The sequence below is a fragment of the Netta rufina genome (genome assembly GCF_964035555.1).
Source record: "Netta rufina genome assembly, chromosome: 16".
Lineage (NCBI taxonomy): Eukaryota > Metazoa > Chordata > Aves > Anseriformes > Anatidae > Netta > Netta rufina.
In genome coordinates, this window is record NC_140140.1 from 4,706,333 (window position 1) to 4,726,858 (window position 20,526).

A 20,526-nucleotide genomic window follows, 5' to 3' on the forward strand; every position below is an offset into this window, starting at 1 on the left:
TTTGTTCAGAAGTTTGCAGCAGACATTAGACGTTTCTCCACAATTTTGTGCTCTCCTGGTCTGGATTATGCAGCTTGCCTTAAAATAGTCATTTCCTCCAGACACGGACAAAGGTTTTAGTTCTCTGACCTTTCTTTGCAAATGAGTGTTGCTGGCCCAGCTGCCCCACCTCGTGAAGGGCTGGGGCTCAGCTGTGTGCTTGAACTTGCTAGTAAATGCCACTCTGACATGTGCTGTGAATAAATAAAGCCTGTTGAAATATGTTGCAAGGAATATCCTTTTAAGAGTCTAATGAAGTTTAAAAGATGGGTAGTACTTACCGTAAGCATGTCATCTCAGTGAAGAAAAACATCTTTGCAAAATGATTTGGTTGTTAGGTGTTTTTTTTTCCTTGAGTTAGGGGGGAAAAGAGGAAAGTAAAACTCCTACTTACAGTAATCTATTTTTCTCCCTTTTATTTTGTTTTATTTTCTTATATACAGAAGCCATGTAAGCAAAGTTCTTTGCTGGTTCCAGGGATTTGTGTGATATTTTTGCAGGGTGCGGGTTGCAGAATGTCACACATTCATTTTTAAACAGTTTTGCTCTCTGATATGAATGAAGCACAGGGCGGCCAAATGTCAATGAGAGCTTAGCAGCTCACTTTTTCTGCTTCTCTCCATTTCCTTATTATTAGCTGTGTTTGCAAAAGAGGAGCCTCGTTCTTGGCTTTGTTACTGTTTTTGGAGCTGGCACTGTTTCTACTTTCACCAATGTTTTTGAATCGTACAGTCACAGAATGGTTTGGGTTGGAAGGGACCTTAAAGATCATCCAATTCCAACCCCCCTGCCGTAGGCAGGGACTCCTCCCACCAGACCAGGTTGCTCAAAGTCCCATCCAACCTAACCTTAAACACTTCCAGGGATGGGACAACACTTCAGGGATTGGGCAGACACTTCCAGTGATGGGGCATTTTGAGTTCTCTACAAAATAAGAAGAGGCCCAGTACGCACAGAGGCGTTTCTGGGCATAGCCATTTTTTAAATTACTTCAGCCTTTAACTAGCCCCACTCTTCCTCTGACTGTCGATCCTCAGTGCAGTTTGGGTGCTTGTCAAAATCCAGTACAGACTGCTGCCCTCGGTGCCCTGCTCGGGGAATGGGCAGGACTCCTGCTCCAGCCACCAGGTTGTGCACAGGGTCAGGCCGCACTCTTCACCGGAGCTGTCAGAGAAAGTCCCAGGTGTAGGTGGCCCCGTGGGATGGATGCAGACATCCCGTGTACCTCCTAGCGAGCCATTCTGATCACTGCCTTCGCCCAGTGTCCTCTGCTCTTCCTGGAGCAGATGTCACCTGCTCCAGGGGCTTTCCTTATGCCACCCTCTTCAATGGTGACTTGTGCTCCTACTGCTGGGGTGATGCAGGCTTGTGCACAATAAGCTACTGGGAGGGACAGCTAGGCTCACGGACTGGCATCACCGTTTATTGTACTCCACATCACTTATATTAAAAAGCTGTGGGGTTTTCTCTCGTGCGGTTTGCCACGTGCCCTGCATGTCTGTCCAAGTGGGATAATTGTGATTTTTCAAGATATTTTCTCATTGTTTTCTTTCTAATGAGGGAAAACTGACCTTGATTTCTCCCCTCTTCAAAACACCCTAAAGGAAGCTAGCCAAGAAGCAGAAGGAGACTCAGACCAGCACACAGAGGGAGATGGGTCCCGTGGCTACTTCAGACAAGACCTCTGCCAAACTCAGTGCTGTTCACAATGAAGAAGCTTTCTCTTCCAGCTGCCAAGATGTTAATGGATTCAGTAAGTTTAACTTGCTTGCAGTGGATATGTCCCCTTTGGAGAGCTCTAGGTTCTTGAAAGGACCTATTCCTATGGGCACAATGCTGAGGAGCTAGGAGTGACAGTGTGAGGGTTCATTGTGAAAGCTCGCTAGAAATCAGTTGTCTGAAATTCTCTTGCACTGCCCCTACCTTAACTCTCAGATGGGTGGATAGCATTCCTTCTCACTCTAAATCTACCAAGATTAAAGTCTGTTTTAAAAACTACGTCAGACATTCAAAAAGACATGTGATCATTTGTTCTTCAGAAATACAGATATAGTTTTTCCTTTGTGAGTAGAAGAGTCGAATTACATTACTTAGCAGATTTCTAGGGTGGAAGTAATATTTTTTGTATGAAGTTGTTATGAAAGAAAGCATGGTCTCATGGTCAGAGAACTGAAATGGAAAGACAGCATTTCTTCTTTTGCCTGTGTTCTCACTTTATTTTTCACATCACTTCCATAAAAGTAATTGTAGTTAATATTTGTAAAACATGCAGACCTCTGTAGCTGGAAGACTTCTGTGGGAAAAAACAGCACAAAGTTATAATTTAGCCTTGCTAGATCCAGATTGAGTGCATGGTGGATTGCATGGTGGATTTGTAAACTTTTTGGTATTAAATAAATTTTAACTTAGACACTATGGGAATGTCACTCCTTCTTTTGACACTTAGCCTATAGTTTGAAGAGGGACCAGCTTTAAAACCAAAATATGTGCTAGAACTCTTCTGTCATTTTTAAGCATCTGTAGTGAAGTGTTTTTCCCCTAATTACTAACAAGGATTTGCCTGTGATAAAAAAAAGCTTTTTATCATTTAAACCTTGCTTTGCAATCTCAGATTGATTGGGACAGGCTGAGTGAATTTTTCTTTTCCCTCTGTAGGTCATGTCAAATTCCATCTGCATGCATTGCTACTGTCACTCTGTGTAATGTACCTGTGAGATGGGTAAATAGGTGTTTGGGACCGTCAAGGCTAGCAGTGAACACTTCTCTCTGATATTAAATTGACTTGAGTCAAGATCTAATTTTCTCAGGTGCTGAGTAGCTATATCTTCTAAAGAAGACAGCACGAGTTGTCAGTGGCTCATATCTTTGAAAGACAGGATAGCAGAGGCCAGCATTGTAACAGGCAGCCTAGAAACAGCAGAGGTAGCTTGTTTGAAATGTATGGGGAAAACGAAGTTTTTCACACTTCCTTCAGATTTTGGCTTTTTGAAATGTTTTTTTCCACCAGAAAATAAGAGAAGAGTTGAGCCTATACTGTGACCTCATTTTTTTTTCTTGGTATTTTGAGAGTCTAATTAAAACAGCTGAGTCACTTAGTTGAAATGGCAACTCTAGAAAAAAAATTATCTAATTTTGTAAAAAAAAAAAAAAAAAAAAAAAGTGTACCTTCAGTTGTTTTTTTTTTTAAATTCAGAAAGTCCTTTGCTTGTCTGACATCATTGCAGATTTTATCACCACCTCCTTCTGTAACACAAGCCTGTAACACAGTCATGGGCTGATTCTTTTCTTTTTTTCTTCTCTATATCCATGAGAAATAATTACCAATAAGCTTTTATGATTTCTCCACATTTTTTTCTGCCAAGTCCAGGATGCCGAGGTGTTGGAGGTAAGTTCTCTTCGGTGCAGTAGCGTGCACATGCTGATACAGGAATTTCATGGGTTTGGCACTTATGATATAGATAGGAGGAAAAAAAAAAAAAGAGTAACAGCCTTTCTTTTCAAAAAAAAATTGCCTTAATGGAGTTTAATACCTGAGGGTTTCTATACAGGCCTACTGTAACTTTTGAATAACGTAATAGGATTACTTTGATTACTTTGTAACCTTTCTGCTAACTAATAGAGTTTTACAAGGGGTTATTCATCTTAGCTTTTGAAATCAGCTCTCTCAAATTCCTTCTTAAATTTTCTTTTTCCTCACAACAGGAAATAGTGTTTGTGAATATCTCATGACAGGGAGTCGTCCTCTCCATCTAGACCTCGGCTATGAGAGTCCAAGTTTGCTGTAGCAGTAACATGGAAAAAAAAAAAACAACTTTGCTGTTAGTAAAAATGCGTATTCCTTCACCTACTCTATCTCAGTGCTTTAGAGGGAATGTCTTTCTAAATTTTCAGTGTCAGCTCTTGCAAATAATGCCATCCATAAAGTCAGACTGAAATGGGGTCTGTAGAGGCCAGTGCACTGCAGAAGGAGCACACAGTCCTGTTGGCAATTTGCAGATCTGAATATTGTCACTTGACAGAGATGTCTGCTGTTGTTAAATGTAATTATGTCCTGGGAGATCTGGAGCATCTGGGCAGTCCCAAGCACAAACAGAGGCTGGGTGGAGAATGCATGGAGAGCAGCCCTGAGGAGAAGGACCTGGGGCTGTGGGTTGATCAGAGGGCTGGAGCACCTCTGCTGTGAAGGCAGCCTGAGGGAGTGGGATTGGGCAGGAGAAGGCTCTGGGGAGACCTGATAGTGGCCTGCTAAAGGGGGCCTACACGAAAACAGCAGAAGGGTGCTTTACAAGGACATGTAGTGGCAGGACAAGGGGTAATGGTTTTAAACTGGAAGAGGATAGTTTTGGATTAGATATAGGGAAGAAATTCTTTAGTCTGAGGGTGGCGAGGCCTTGCCCAGTCTGCCCCGAGGAGCTGTGGGTGCCCCATCCCTGGGGGTGCCCAAGGCCAGGCTGGGGGGGGCTGGGGCCCTGCCCATGGCAGGGGGTGGCATTGGGTGCACTTTAAGGTCCCTTCCCACCCAAACCATTCTGTGAACTGTGCTGGAGCAGCGAGACATCAGGTCTTGCTGAAAAGTGTAACAGAAATAGGCCCTTGTCTTTTCTGGCCCAAAGGGAAGAAGCTCTTTATCCCTCTGTCTGTCCCACACTGACAGCCCTTATCCAGGCAGAATTCTTGGTGGTACTTGTAAGAGTTTTGACTGGAGAGATTTTATGGACTCAGCCTGTGTATCTGCCGTGATATAGAATCAGAATAAGTATTTGCTGAAAGATAAATTAGTCCAGCATTATTCCAGCTCATCTAGTTTTACCAAAGGGTCATGTGAAGGTGAATTGTTCATTTTTCTCGAATACTGTGCTGCCTTTTTTTTTTTTTTTAATATAGATATATATCCTAAATCCATTACAAATAAACGATGGTATTTGCAATATTTGAGACTGCTGCTCAGTTTGCAGGAGGGTTTGGAAAGCAGTGTCATTTTCCTTGGAGTGGCACAGCACAGTCACATGTAGGCACTGACTCAGTGCAGGGTTATTGTGAAACGAGGTGACAAATGGGAGACAAGGTGGACCTAAAATTATCCACCAGCATCTGTGTGCTGACCAGAAGGGTGTGCAAGGGGTTGTTATTGCACATAAATTCTGTGCAATTTGGCAGCCCATCTGTGTGATGGGAGAAGCAGTAGTATATCATCTCAGCAACGATGTGCTAATATGTCCTGCACAGAGGAACTGCTCTTCCAGCTTTGCAATGATAAAATGCCATGGGTAGGGCTGCAGATAACAGAGATCAGGCAGATCCTCTCTAGGGAGAATGCTACATCACCAGCATCACCAGCTTGACATCCTTGGGAGCTTGGTGTCAGGAACTATTTGATTCTGAGGATTTGATCTCTTAAAATGCATCCAGTTTTGCTAGAGACTGGTTACAGGGGTATGTTTAACTTTTGTGACATCTCAGTTTGGGAGAAGACTGCTTTCCAAATAATCTAAAGGAGTGACTTCGATACAGATTGTTAGATAGGTAGCCTTAACATTACTGTCAGGGGCACAGTGTGAAGACAGCATTTAGGAAGCTGTAGGGAACTGAGATCTGCATTAGGGAGCACTATTATATCCTTACCAAGTCACTGTGCTCTTACTAGCAAAAACAAGAGGAAAACGTAGATAAGTGGCACTCAGCTTTTTAATTATCATATTTAACCAAGAACCATCTAAATTCACACCTCTCTATATCCCACATCCTTTTGCAGTGAATCAAATGCAAAGGCCTTAAAGATTTGTTCTAAGTCAAAACAGTTGCATCAAGATCAGTTGTTGTTACTCCATAGATAATTTTTTCATTCTCGGGTAGGAAGCCTGCTAAATGCAGTCCAAGGACCTGTAGTATCATGACCGTGAGACATTTTCTTTAGCCAAAAAAATCTAAAATAAAGAGCAATAAAGCCAAATTTCATCATTTAAAAAATTAAAATAAAAAAAGGCAAAATACCAAAATCTTTTTTTTTTTTTTTTTTTTTTTTTTTTTTTGTGACAGTTTGGATTGTTTGCAGGGTTGGTTTCTTTACAAACTCTTAAAAAAAAAAAAAAAAAAAAAAAAAAAAGTAGGGAGAATCATTTCCAGAACAGGGAGGAGCTTCCACCATTCTACATGACTAGAGGGAGCTGTATGGGCTCCTATGCCATTCCAGGTTGTGTAGAGGGAATTTTAAATGAAGTCTTAATATCTACCCTGATGTGAAATCGTGTCTGGAAGTGCATGCGCTAGTTCTGGTGGGAACCTCTGGTGCGGTGGTGGCCCAGGGTGTGCATCTCGTTACACAAGCCACTACTGATTTTGAAAATGAGCTCTTTGGAAGTCTAAATTTGCCTCTCGGTCTCACAGGTATTGTTCATTTCAGAAACCTCAATTGGTAACAATTTAAATCAAATTCACTGGAGTGAGGCATCTACCTTCAGATTCCCAAGTAATTTGTAATTTGCAATTCCTGGAAAAGCAGGGTTGGCCCCATAAGTTCTTTTTTCTCCCAAACTCCAGAAAATTCCAATACTGCTCCAAGTCCTGACTGTTGTCTTGCTCTGTGACCCAGGGCAACCGAATTACTCTTCATAGGCCTTATCTGCACATCTGCAAAGTGGCCATGTTCCAAGTACGGGAGAGGAGAGGGTCTGATTTAGACTAACAAACATGGAAGAAAGTGAAAGAGGTCCCAAATGAGATGTGTTATGGACTGAAGGCAGACTAAGCTATGAGAAATTTGATTATCTTAATGTGTTTTCAAATGGTTTAAGCTTGAAAATATAGCAGGAGAATGCAAAACCAGAGCAAGTTCATTTACTAGATGATTATAAAGTGCTTAGGAGGTAATTCTGCAGACCTTATGAAACTTCCTAGAGTAGTGACTCCTTTCATTCACTTCATAGAAGGACTTGAAATTTTTAAGAGGTGTTTTTTTTTATATTTTCTAGAGATAAAAAAAAAAAAGCTTCTGAAATTACTTTGATATGTATACTGAGTTTTATCTACTTATTTTGGATTATGGAATAGTTTTTCCTCTGTTATCTATTGTCATCTTTCTGATGTACTGAGATTTGTACTAGCTTGTTTCCCAACATTTTGAGGAGATAAATGTAAGTTTAGGAATAAAAGCAGAATGATAATAGAAGAATATGCATTCAGAAATGATTGATTACCACAAGAATGTATGTGTATGCTCTTGCAGATATAAAATAACCTCATAAATTTACTAGCAAGAAAGGAATCTACTGTGAAGATGTGGAGCCCTGCCTCTGTTCCATAAATAGTTGATTAATATGGGAATAATTTGTGGATTTTTGTCCAGAGAAAGCTAATGCTTTAATGGGAGAAAGTTGGTCTTGCTAAAAGAACCTGTCTCTCAGAGGAAAATACTATAGGATTTGCTATGAAGTGTTCTGGGTTGAAGAACAATTCCCTTGTTATCTTATATGGTTTTAACAAAGAATTTGCTACCCTACGTGTGTATTTTTGCGGTACTAGTGTACATTGTGTTTGAGCAGGCTTATTTTACTGTTATTAATGCATTTTATTCTCTGTAGTTTGTATTTTGGGTGTTCTTTTAAAGGATCTTTCTCCTAGATGTTCCTTTGGTTTAAAAAAAAAAAAAAAAAAAGAAAAGAAAAGGTATATATAGGATATAGTCCTATACATGTATCCTGTGTAGGAACACATTGATTTACAATAACTATAATATTATATTTGGGGTCTGGAGTGCTTATATTAAAGAAAATCCATCATTATGACATTGTAATAAATGTAATATGCATGTTGAGATGAAAAATATAATTCATTTTGATAAGTGTTTTATATCCCATATTACTGTGTTCTTTGAGGAACATTCTCCCTGTTCTTTCTCTCTCTTAATATATGTCTAAAGTCTTTTCCTTATGTCTTTCCTACCTAGCATCACCCTCTCCTTGTTCATTTTCTGTCCAAAGCAAAACCCTTCAGAGCAAATCTTTGTTGAATTCCTACTACTCAGGTACTAGTGCCAGACTTTTTTTTCATTTCTAAATTTTCTTTGCTTTTGTACATTTCCCAATATGACCTATAGACTGAATCTTCAGAGTGTTAGATACGGCTAACCTTGTTTTCATTTTTTTGTAATTTTTTTTTTCCTATTGATCTTCTGTTGATTTTCAATGATCCGTGTCGTGTGGGTGAACGGAATTCCATCTCAAAGTATCATCAGACACTGTTCCATCGACCACGCTGTTAGGTAAGAAGCCAGGTATGGTGTACTGCACTTCATTGGAGAGAAAACACACTCATTGCATCTTGATAATTTAGAGAATGCTACAGAGTGGCTGGGCTCCAAAATCATAATTAATGCTGCAGTCATGTGTTCTGTTAATTGGGAAGCCTTTTGTTTCACTTGTGCTTTCTTGTTGTTATTAATTGATTTTTATTTCATCTTTTAAAGGAAAAAACAGTTCAAAGTATAAGAATTTCTTTGGAGAAATCAGAGGCTGAGTTTGGGCAAGTGGCCCCACCTTATTCTGCTTAAGCTTAGAATTACATTTTAAATGTTCAAGCAGATTTGAGAGGATAATAAAAGGCAGGTTCTAAAAGGTGGAGGCTGTGCTGTGGCTGCTGGTAACTTTAGAGGAAGATGTTAGTGTTCAGCATCTCTGAAAATTATCTCTTCTTGTCCAGGAGATAAATAAAGCATAGAGTGTGGAGCTCTTAGCTTTGGGATTTTTAGAAATAAAATGTTTTTACATTAAGTTAACAGAGAGAGCAAAATTGGCAGAAACTGTAAGCTGATAAAAGAAGTTATTCAGAAACTTATTGGAGGTGTACCCTTGAAAGTGAGTAATAACAACCTACAACTTCAGGCTCTCCCTGGAGGATGCTGCCTGTATGTGGAATTTGAAGAAGGCAATTCCTCTGCTATGAATCAGAAAGATGATGTGTAGTTGATCAGAATCTAACCAGTGGTATTTATCAGAACTGTCATTTTGGATTATCTACAGTAAATGTTCACTTCCAGACACAGTAATCTACCGTGTCTGCTTTAAACATTACTCTGAGCACACTGAAGGCCCATAGTTAGACCAGGAAGGAATTACAACCAAGCACTTAAGTGCCTTGGTTTGCAGACTAACAGCCAGGCCAGAGAGGCTCAGAGGGTCTGCCACGATACGTGCATTTATCCTGTTGTATATCAACGTGCCCGATGGCAATGAGTGAGCCCTCTTTTGAAGCAGTAGAGAAAAAGAGCCTTCTTTTCTAGAAGGTTTGTTCTTGTTCCCCAGAGACTCAGTGCTGTCAACAGAGAAGTCTAAGGGCAGATTAATCTTTTGGCTATACTTTCAAAGCAGGGCCCAGACCTGCAGTTTGCTGGAAGATGTCAAATTGCTCTCATCCCAGCACTCAGCATCTGTGAAAATGGGGACCCTCATGTGAGAGAGACATTTTCACCCCTATGCCCTGATAGTGAACCAAATGGCTCTAGGAGTGAGACAGATTCAACTATACCTCTTACAGGGAAAAAAGAAAAATCCCAAAGCTTTCAAACCCCAACATTTTAGGGAAGGTGGGGGGGTGGGGAATAAGAATTAAAGTAGTCTTATGCTTATGTATTCAAAACTCTTTCAAACTTATCATCTTCTAACCACTACCTCTGAGCTGAGCAAGGATTAATATCCCTGTTTTTACACACGGGAAGTTAAGCAGAGTGCATTTCCAAGACATGATTTACACAGACTGGTCGCCCCCTCAGTCAGTTGCATCTGACTATAAAAGCCAAAGGTGCTGTGAAACAGCCCATAGCACTGAAGAAATTTCTATCCTATGACTTGAAGGCAAGTGAAAACTATGGCATTCTGGCTTCTCAGACAGATTCACCAGACATTGGGTGATGCTGTATGAGAAAAATAAGTTTAATTTTTTGACGTTTATTAATATTCATTCCTGGGAAAGCAAAAGATTTAAAAAGGGCATCAGTCATCCCACCACCAATATCTGTCTTTGGGCATTACCTGCAGTTCAGTGCTATTTGTTCCATCTGTTATGCCTTCTGCTAATAAATGTTCTATATCTGCAATAGTAGATGACTCCCTCGGCTTGGCTGTGACATGATTTGTTGATAATAAGATACAGAGGATTTATTTATTTTGCCTCTACCCTATCTTATGCTTGATTAATACTTTTTTATGTAATGCATGTTTTTAGCTCTGTAATTTTACCTTATAGTTGTAGACATCTCTAGATTTAATGGTTTTCACAAGTATCTTTGCTAGGGAAGTGAATATTTAATACTAAAAAGTGAAGGAGTTAATTTCCCTGGTTTTAATATTTCAGTAAGGCCCATGTTGTACCACTAATGTAAAGTCTGAAGGGGAGATAATACCACAGTGGAGGCTGTTTTGGGAGAAAATGTGCATAGCCAGTGGCTCTCAAAGATACTCAGCATACGTCGTCAGGGCAGGTTCTTCAGGGGAGCCAGCGTGCCTTTCCCTTTATGGTGGTTTTACTCAGGTGGGCAGCTGAGATCCACCACAACCAGTCCCTCACTCCCCCTCCTCAAAGGGAAAAGGGGGAGAAAACGCGATGAAAAGGGCCCAAAGGTTGAGATAAGGATGGGGAGATCACTCAACAAGTATCATCATGGGCAAAACAGACTCAGCACAAGGAGATTAAAGAAATTTATTGTTATTGGTCCATCCCCCAGGGGCAAACTGCTCCAGCACAAGTCTCCCATGGGTGGCGGCTCCCCACAGACCCCTGCTCCTGCATGGGCTCCTCTCCATGGGCTGCAGAATGGAGATCTGCTCCATGGGAGACCCATGGGCTGCAGGGGGACAGCCTGCTCCACCATGGGCTGCAGGGGAACTTCAGCAGCTGGAGCACCTCCTGCCCTCCTTCTTCAGTGACCTTGGTGTCTGTAAGCCTGTTTCTCACTCCTCACTCTCCCAGCTGCTATTGAATATTCAGCCTTTGGAGCCGGCTGAAACTGGCCCTTATCTAACATGGGGCAGCTGCTGGGTTCTTCTCACAGAGGCCACTGCTGCAGCCCCCAGCTACCAAAACCTTGCCACATAAACCCACTACACCCTTGTGTCATTTTCATTTCACTTAATCAAGAATATCCTGATAATAAGAGTCCCTGCCCTGCAGAGAGGATGGACTGCGATGCCTCGTAGTTCCTTGCAGATGGGTGAAAGCAGAGAAAGGTCACTGTTGTGACGTCTAGCACAAAATCTGGCTTGTGTTTAGAAAGACAAAAATTTGCTCTGATGTTCACTGTTCTGTAGCATGGGTGGGCTTTTGCCCATGCCCACTCATTCTGCTCTGGATTTATCCACAACCTAATGTTTCAAGAACTGAAAAGATATAAAGAAGCTGATATTGGTTCATTAGCAAGTCTCACATTACTGACGTAAATTGCAAGATGAGTGATTTTTACATCTTGAAAACTTGAAAACGGGTGGCTTGATCTGTTCAATTGTATCTGTAGCCTACTCGTCCATGTCAGTCCATAAGGGGCTGTGGGAGAGGCTTTCACGTCCGGTCACTGTGCTAATGTTGATGTGCAGCGGAGGAGCATGCCACTGAGGGCTGTTGCTTGAGCTGAGTTTCCCTTAGGTTTCTTTCCATCTGCATATGATCCTGTGGCTTGGAAAATTCCTCTTTAGTGGCTTCTGTTTTTCTGTGCTGTTTTGAAGTTGCCAGTAGCTTTTCAGCTACTGTATTGCTCTGTACGGTAGGCAGATCTGACAGCATCTTTTCACCTATGAGTCAGATTTGCTTTGTTGAGGTCCCACAAATCTGAACAGCTGCACAGTTGTACAGGTACTCAGTAGTCCCCAGTTTTAGCCCATGTCACCAAAGCATCTTCCTCACATCTAAAAACAGTGTGTTTTTTCTTCTGTACTAAAGAAAAAAAAATAATTTTTATAAGATTAGAATATACTTTTGCTAGTATTTATCAAGTGATTCTCTGAAATCTAGAGAAAATTATTTTCTCCAGCCATGTGGCTTCTTCATAACCTGTGAAATGAATGATTTGTTCTGTCAAGAAGGCTTTTGGTTAAGGAACTTGCCTTTTCTAGCTCAGTTGATCTCATAAGACAGATGATGTTTTGACTTTGGCTTGCATGTGGTATATTATAGCTGGATATTTATCATATAATAAAACACTCAAAAAGCAAATTAGTTTACCAGATAGCTCCATATCCCTAGTGGTAGGGGAAGAGAGATTAGTTGTCCTGTAGTCGTACTTGGAAGATGTCAAGTAATCAACAGCCATTGCTCTAGTAGAGAGAGATTGGATGTGTGTAATTAAATCCATCACAAACACCGCTCAAAATATAATTTATTTTGTGCAAAGGATGTCTTACTGTGTTACACACTTACCAAGGCTAAGAGAATAAAAATATAAACAGAGGCAATATGCCTGTCATTTCAGTAACAAGTGGAAACCGGGGATATTAAAGTAAAAGTTTTGAAAGAAACTTCCCTACATACTGAAGATTACACATCAGCACAACATTGCTTTCAGTTGTTTGAGGCATTAGGTTAGTTTTCTAATCTGAGGGCAATGACATAATATGTGTCTAGGTATCTCTCAGGCTACCAAAACCAGGTTTATGAAACGAGAATGCCTGTAAAAGGATCCAGAGCTTCAGCCCCAGATGTGACTCCCAACAGCCTTACTGGGACGCTGCACAGGGGTCTGGCTGTACGCAGCCACTTGCAGGCTGCGACTCTGAATTTCTCAGCTGCTCTTCACTTTATTGCTGACATCTACAGAAAAATGTATAATTTTTTGCCATGGAGGGAGATATTTATTTTAGTTGTCTGGGCAGCAACGAAAGTATATAATAGAAGGTGGTGTAGTAGCAGGCAGGCAATAATATCTCACCCTCAGGGCTACTCGCCAAGTGGGGGAAGATGCCACCTTGCCGGCCTCTGCTGGGGCTTTTCTCAGCACACAGCACTCCTTTGTGTTTCTCTTGGCAGAGCAGAACCTCACGGGTGACTTCAGCAAGTTTATGGTTATTTCTCCAGCAAAGGAGAGAGTCACAGAAGTACCATTTCTTGTAAGCAAGGAGAGCTTGTGAATATTAAAAGTGTAGTCAGTGTTGTTAAATTTGATTATCTGCAGTTACACCTCTAACAGATAAGTTGAGATGCCTGAAGAGTTTCACCATCAGGAAGTTATGTGGGAGCCAGTGAATTGTTGATTTAATGTCTTTTGCAAAATTTCAGGGTGTTCTGTGAACTAATAGGCTGGTAATGAAAGTGTCAGCTTCAAGAAAACAAAATACCTGCATTGGCAACGGGCATCTTAGTGTGGGGATAAAGCATGTTGCACTAAGAAGGGTTAACAAACAAGCTGACAAAATATTTTCCTGTTGCAGCTGCTAATATTAGAAAAAAGCCTATTACAAACAGTGTGTTTCCAGCAACATGCAGAATAACTGCTTTGTTTACATCTGCACAAAAAGAACTTGGCAAAATCAGAGATGGGTCTGGGAAGGAACTGGAGCCCTGAACGCTCTGCCCTAATGAGACTTCAGAAGCTCTCAATCAAATTACTTTATCAAAGAGAAACTGGAGAAGTGATTTGATCAGTGCCTACATAGGTCAAGTTTTCAAATACTCAGAGGGCTCTTTAATCTAACAGGAGGTATAATAAGATTCAGTGTCTGGAAACTGAAGCTAAATAAAATCAAATTGCAATTAAGAAATGTTTAGGCAACAGGGGTAATTAACCATTGCCACAACTTTTAGGGTCAGGATGGAATCACCATGTCTTGCAATCTTTGGGTTTCGATTATTTCTCGATGCTGTAGCCCATCTTTGGTATGCAGTCAGGTGTGGTTTGTGTTCCTATCAACAGAGTGAGGACGTATTGCTAGAAATAAGATGGGCACATGAAATATAATAAAAAAAAAACCTGATGCATGACTCTGTGTTTACTAGTTCATGAGTATTTCAATTTCAGTTAATTATTTCAAGCATCTTTTCAAAAAAAAAAAAAAAAACAACCCAAAAACAAAAACAACTTTTTTCTTGATTTGTTTTTCTCATTGAAAACTCACTAAAGGCACAAGAGCTCTGGAGGCACCAGCAGAACTTCAGCGGAAGGGTAGTTGGTCCTACAACCTCCTCCCTGTTTGCAGAAGATTAGGGTGGATGTGGAAAGGGGACAGACTGGAGGGACTATGGAAGAGTGCTGTGACTTCCCGTCAGTGCAACAACTACAGCAGAATCTGAGGGGTTGAGGGGCTGGTGTTTTTGTTGACTTTTCCAGTAGTAGCAGTGCCAGAAGGCACGAGATGCCTTTTATTGCTGCAGCCTGCAGGAAAGGCATAGCCTGGTTGTAAGCATTTGAAGACTCCCGGTTGATTGTCCTGGTGAGAGATGGGTTTGCTGCTACCTCCCCTCCTGCCCTGCGTTTTGAATTGTTCACAAATTGCTGTAAACAGCACATCTTGAGAGAAGGTGTAGGGCCTTGCTTGAGCGCCTCATTAACCATGCTTAGGTTCAGACTTGTGGTGTGATTAGACCGGGAAGGAACAATATGTTTCTTGCATCAGGCTTTATTAGCAGAACATATGAACACTAGACTCGCTTCATACATTGTAATTTATCTCCATAAAAGCCCCTCCAGTATTTTCCTTGTCTAGATAAGATGCTCATGGAAAGAACCAACAGCCCTCCTGAGTTGGTGCAAATTTCTGTGCCGATTTTCTGTGGTTTTCTTTTGGATCGTATAGTGCACAGAGGGCATTCAAGATGCTTTTGTTACAGAAATCCATCAGAGGTGATGTTCCCAGTGTCAGCTCCGTGTGCTCTAGGCTTGAGAGCAGGATGACCCAGATTGCGTGACTTGGGTTTTTCTTAGGAGAAACATTTGGCTGGGTGAAAGGTGATGCTGCAGACCACACCGCAAGAGCTGTTACGACAATCAGTGGATTTTATAATATTTCTGTCTGACCCAAGAGACCAGAATCACAGTTGTTGTTGTAAACTTAGAGGCCAGAGTCAGACCCTTCTTTGCTGCTGGGCATCTCCTACTTCCAGATTCAGAACATGGGTGCCTAGCTTAAGGAAGTTATTCTGGAAAGGGGCTGCTTTTCTGGCTTTCACCTCTTCCAAGGATACTGTTGGGAGAAGAGAGCCAAATATACCAGAATTAAAGGATCTGAAGAAGATGAATAATATCCCATGAAGGAGCTGACTGATCTGAGCTCCATTTCACAAGTAGCCTGTGCTCTGCGTGTGCCCTGACTGTATTAGCACTAGAACCGCACATTAGTTTTAAGACTCCCTCTCGAGTAGGGATATTGTAATGTTTTTTAATTGGGGCTGATAAAAATGTGGCATTACATGTAGGTTCTTCAGAGAAGCCAGTTGTGAAATTGGGTTTGTATTAAACCTAATGATGGAAAATTAAGCATAGTACGTCTGTCGGAAATGGTCCGCAGTAAAAATCTTTTCCTCTCCATTACAGAAGGTTAATAGGGAATAGGGGAGGAAAGATGCACGGGGAAAGCGAATCCAACTAGGGGAATTAATAAGCCTTGAAATTCCCTCTGTTCAGAGTTCTCACACTGTCATTAGTTGGAGCATTAGGGATGATTATACAAATGCTTTGGATGTTACTCTTCCTTAAATCCCAAATTTATTCACATTTTGTATGTGAGGGTTGCTTCGCTAGAACCATAGCTCTATAAATCTTGGAGCGTCCAAGGAATGTGACTATGTTTATGAGAAACTGAGCTTCAGAAATCCTTAAATCCAGTAGCCTGATCTTCAAAGCAGGTGGTCAATTTGATGGTAATTTGTTTCAGAAGAAGCAGGATATGTTCAGCATCCCTGATCATTCAACCACCAGTCTCGTTTATCTCACAGCTTGCCCTGTGGCCGTGTGTCCACTGCTGTCATTCCTTTCTCCTTCTCGTAGTCCTATAACTTCAAAACAGAGCATATGCCTGTCTTGGTATCTTCCCTCCAATATAACAGTAAGCCAGCTAAAGCATTATTTGTCATGTTTTGTCATGTCATTGTTTTGCCATCTGCTGAAAAGGCGCTCTAATGCCCTAATCTGTCTGCTCCTGCCCAATTTTGCAATGAGGGACAGAGCAGAGATCCTGACTGCTTGTGATCGAATCTTCATGGTGATTTCTCAAGGATAGTAATGTTTACAATAGCACACTGGCCATATTTTTGTCTCTAAAAATCACCCTGAAATTGCAACTTGATTTATTCATTCTTTATCCCTTCTAAAGCATGACTGTAGTATTGCTGACAAGGGATAGTGTTCAGGCTTCTTTTCAGTAAGCTTTCTGTACGAAATGAACCTTGTGTATGTGATTGTCATCTTTTTTTTTTTTTTTTTTTTTAAAGCCGTTAGAGGAAGATATATTTTCTCTTTGCTAACAGGGGCTAGCTTTGGCTGAGACCAGAAAGAATTGATGCAGGATGTTAAGGCCAAAGAACCCAAGCGCATCAGGAAGCACTTCTGTGCTGTGTGGGTAACAGAGCACCGGCAGAGGTTGCCCTGAGAAGTTGTGGGGTCTCCTCCTTGGAGATCTGCACAAGCTGTTTGGGCTGGGCCCTGGACATCCCTCTACAGGTGTCCCTGCTTGGGCAGTTGGGTGGACCAGATGAACCCCAAAGGTCCCTTCCAACCTCAACTGTCTATGGTTCTATGATCTTTAGATACTTGTAATCATAGGGAAAAAAACAACAGTTTATTTGGCCAACTATAAATCTGGTCAATTCTAGTAGACAAAAACTTAAATTTTTCAGCTACTCTCAGTTTCTTTTGTTAAAAATAAATATTTTGGTAGTCAATTGTTTGGCTATTCACGTTATTTGCTGTTAGTTCAACAGGAGGATTTTGCTATGCATTTGCAGTTTTGCAGGGAGTATAAGAGGTTACAATTCCATCTATGTAGTGATAGAGATTTCTAAAATATTTATATCAAAAAGGAATGCTTTATGTTTTTATACATCTGAATTTTAAGATTGTGCATGCAAGGAAACTATTTTTGTGTTCTTTTATTCTTTCTCATAACATCACATCTTTGCAATTGGCATAAATTTTAGAGTTGAATTTGCAGAGCAGTTTAATTTGCTTCTAACATCCTTTGTGGTTTATTTGAAATGCTAATAATTTGTTTGCTATTAACCTGGACCCCTTTCACTTATCTCATATTGTACACCTCAAATCTTGCTTGAATATCTTGCTCATCTGTATGTATCTTTTGGTCCTGTTCTTTGCAGGTCTGTGAAGAAAGGTATGTAACTTGAGTGGAGTCGTTACGCAGCACTCACAAACTTGCTATTTCACTATACATGCTATATACTTGTTGTGCCTGACAAGCTGTTTATTCCCTTCCCATCTCTGAGTTTGTCTCCTTGACTTAAAAAATATTTGAATGTGAGTTAGTGTTTCTGGGCAGCTGTAGGCAAGTGTGTGTTTCTTACTTATTTCTTTACTTTCTTTTGCCTGCACCAACCTATGGGGTGGTGGAGAAACAAAGAAGTGGAGAAGGAATGAGAGTGGAACTCACAGATAGGTGAAAGCTTGTTTTGCCTCCCTGTCTTTAAAACAGACAGTAGCCATGGAGAGATGACCCAGCCAACCCTGACTATCCAGACCCACCCGTACCGGAGCTGCGAGCCGGTGGAAATGTCCTACCCCCGGGGGCAGTTCCAGCCAGCCATCCGAGTGGCCGACTTGCTGCAGCACATCACCCAGATGAAGCGAGGACAGGGCTATGGATTTAAAGAGGAGTATGAGGTGAGAGGAACCTTCACTCACGTGAATAAGTAGAGGAGTGGCAGTCCTAAGGGACAGATGCTTGGGAGGGGAGGATAACCATTGTGAAAAGCATCTTTGCCTTGATTCACTCACCCTCTTAATCCTTTCCTTCCTCCATCTTATTTCTGTTTATAAGGCTAGGATTTTACAGCACTAGCAATCTTTGGTGGCTCTCTGGTCCAGAGGAAATGTGTTTAATACAGTGGTAAGAGAATTACATTGTGTTCGTGTGCACTCTCTCCAATAAAGAGTGGATAGTAAATATTTAATAGTTGCTGAACTCCATGAAGGATTTGGAGTCCCATCGTCCTTAATTTATTGGTGTGCTTTAGTTGACGATAGGGCAAAGCAGGGTTTATGAAAAGGAAGGGTTTTTGCTTTTTTTTTTTGGAGCCCCAAATACTCTGTAGCAATTGATCAAGTTAAATCACAGCTTAATGACCTGCATGCAGAACTGTAAAGGCAAAGGCAGCAGCCTTGTGCAGCTTAAATGAAGATGGAGTTTTCCAGAATGCTCAAACCTCTGGCTCAGAATATGTTCAGCAGACCTAGTCTTGCAACTCTGTGTGAAGAGAGGGGCAAGGAGTAAGCGGAAAATATGAAAGCAGCCCTTCCACCCTGTGGCCAAATAGCTGGAGTGACCAGGAATTTAATTCAAATGCCAGGAAGAAGTGTGGCACTGGGGAGGAGTTGGAAGACAAATATACATTTAGAGGAGAGAGAACAGAAGAGGGAAATAGCATCAAACATATGTGAGACTTTGCTGTAGCAAGCGATAATTATAATGAATGTAGTAAGCTTGTGGGAAGGCAATAAGTAATTAATATGCATAGTGGCATTAAAACTACTTAAAAATAACATAACAGCTGTGAAAAATAAGTTACTTAATGAAAACAGCTCACTTTTCCACCCTGCAAGTCGGAGTCCATGGGGTTTATATCATTGATGCTGGGGTTTGCTGTAATTGAGAGGCAATCTTTTTCTGGTTGTCACCAGGGAGTATTTTTTTAATCAGACAGCATCAAAGACTGTCATAACAAATGTTGCTGGTAACTGTATGTTAACCAGGGCTAGTCACTCATGCCCCACAATCAGGGACACTAATTAAAGTGTCGATACAAAGAGCTTGGTTTAATATGGAAAAAGGGTATTAATTCTCTAAGGAGATTTACTTAGCCCCCCTTGGCCTCCAGTTCCATGAGTAGTACCCAAAGCTGAATTCAGCTCAATTACAGATGCCCTAAGATCTAGTTCTTGATGTTCAAGAAGAAAACAGGTGCTGGCATATATGTAATTTTCTGGCACTGGCATTGGTAATTATCAAAATAACACATTAGCATGAAAAATGTCAATGCAACTTTCAGCTCCACAAGTTCTGCGTTTCCCAGAAAGTGCTATCTACATACGTATATAATGATGATGACATTATATACATTTGCATAATTCCTTTCTTTACAAGAAATAGCCTGGAGAATGCCACAAGCTCTTAAATCGCTTTTGCTGTTCTACCCTTCAATCAGAGGCAATTGCCCTAAGTGGCAGTCCTTTTAGATGGTGGAATTTGGATTTCAGAGCATGGGCTGCAGGTAGCACTTTGGCTCCAAGCAGCTTTCAGCCACCACCAGCAATACTGCAAATTGCAGGGAGGATGTTGAGGAGTGTTGTGAATCCTGGAAGGTAGGAAGGGTGGTTTTAAGTTGGCTGAAATCTTGAGAAATGTAAAGCTAGAAAGCCTGTTTTGCAAAACATTTTGCAAAATGGTTGATAAAAGCTTAAAAAGAAAAGACCTGAAATTTTATTTTTGTGTCTCTTAAAATCTGTTTTCATACACTAATATTAGTGTCATCTGTCTGTATGTTTTTTCTTCTAAGACGCTGATTTTCTGTTTACTTTGCAGATTGATAGCATAAATGAGAGCCTACTTAGTGACATGTTAGCAAACAATTTTACTCTCATGAAAAATCACTTTGAACAGAATGTATCAGTCATACATGACAATCTCTTATCTCTGTACATTCCCATTTCCACTGAGAAACCAGGGAATTGCATTCAAGATTTGTTTTGTACCCCTTCAACTGCAGAGCACTAGAGCACAGGTAATGTGTTTTACTGGGGGCATCTTGGAAAATTTTTCATGTGCCTGCATCTTACATCTAACTCCACACCAGGATGTGGTTGCGTAAGTGGTGTCACTGCTTCTGTGAACTGGCTGATAACTGTGTGTGTGAACACGGGAACCTGTCAGCACTTGCAGCATGTGCATTATTTGGGGTCTGCCTGCTGCACCTGAGGCCAGAGTGACTGCTGTTTGTTTTAGCAATCAAATGTGTGCACCTCAAGAGAAAAATATATCACTGACACTGGAAGTAGACGGCACTGTTTGGGATTAGGCACGGCCATAAACATTTACACGGGACTTGTTTAACTGTCACCTGTTCCTTTTTCAGAACATATCAGCCCTGATTTGTTGTGAGCTGCTAGACTGGTCCCATAGCCATACTGCGAGCACCAATTACTGGCTGCAGAGATAATAAGCTTAAGTATCCAAACTCATTTTCAAATATGATTTAGGATGTCACTAACGTACATTTCTCTTGCTGCATTACTGAGACTGTTAGTTATTTTGGATTTTGTGGCTCCTTCCTCAGGAATCTTGCTACTGC

General features: G+C 41.0%; 1 protein-coding gene across 1 annotated transcript in view; it reads left to right on the plus strand.

Annotated features, from left to right (window-relative positions):
- Nucleotides 1-20,526, plus strand: part of PTPRT (protein tyrosine phosphatase receptor type T) — a gene marked incomplete at both ends in the record, with an annotated part of 444,837 nt that overhangs the window by 391,733 nt on the left and 32,578 nt on the right. Inside the window, 4 exons of the mRNA XM_084296820.1 lie at nucleotides 1,644-1,792; nucleotides 7,982-8,059; nucleotides 8,261-8,296; nucleotides 17,655-17,842. Coding sequence (XP_084152946.1) covers nucleotides 1,644-1,792; nucleotides 7,982-8,059; nucleotides 8,261-8,296; nucleotides 17,655-17,842 — 451 coding nt within the window. The remainder of the gene's footprint in view (nucleotides 1-1,643; nucleotides 1,793-7,981; nucleotides 8,060-8,260; nucleotides 8,297-17,654; nucleotides 17,843-20,526) is intronic.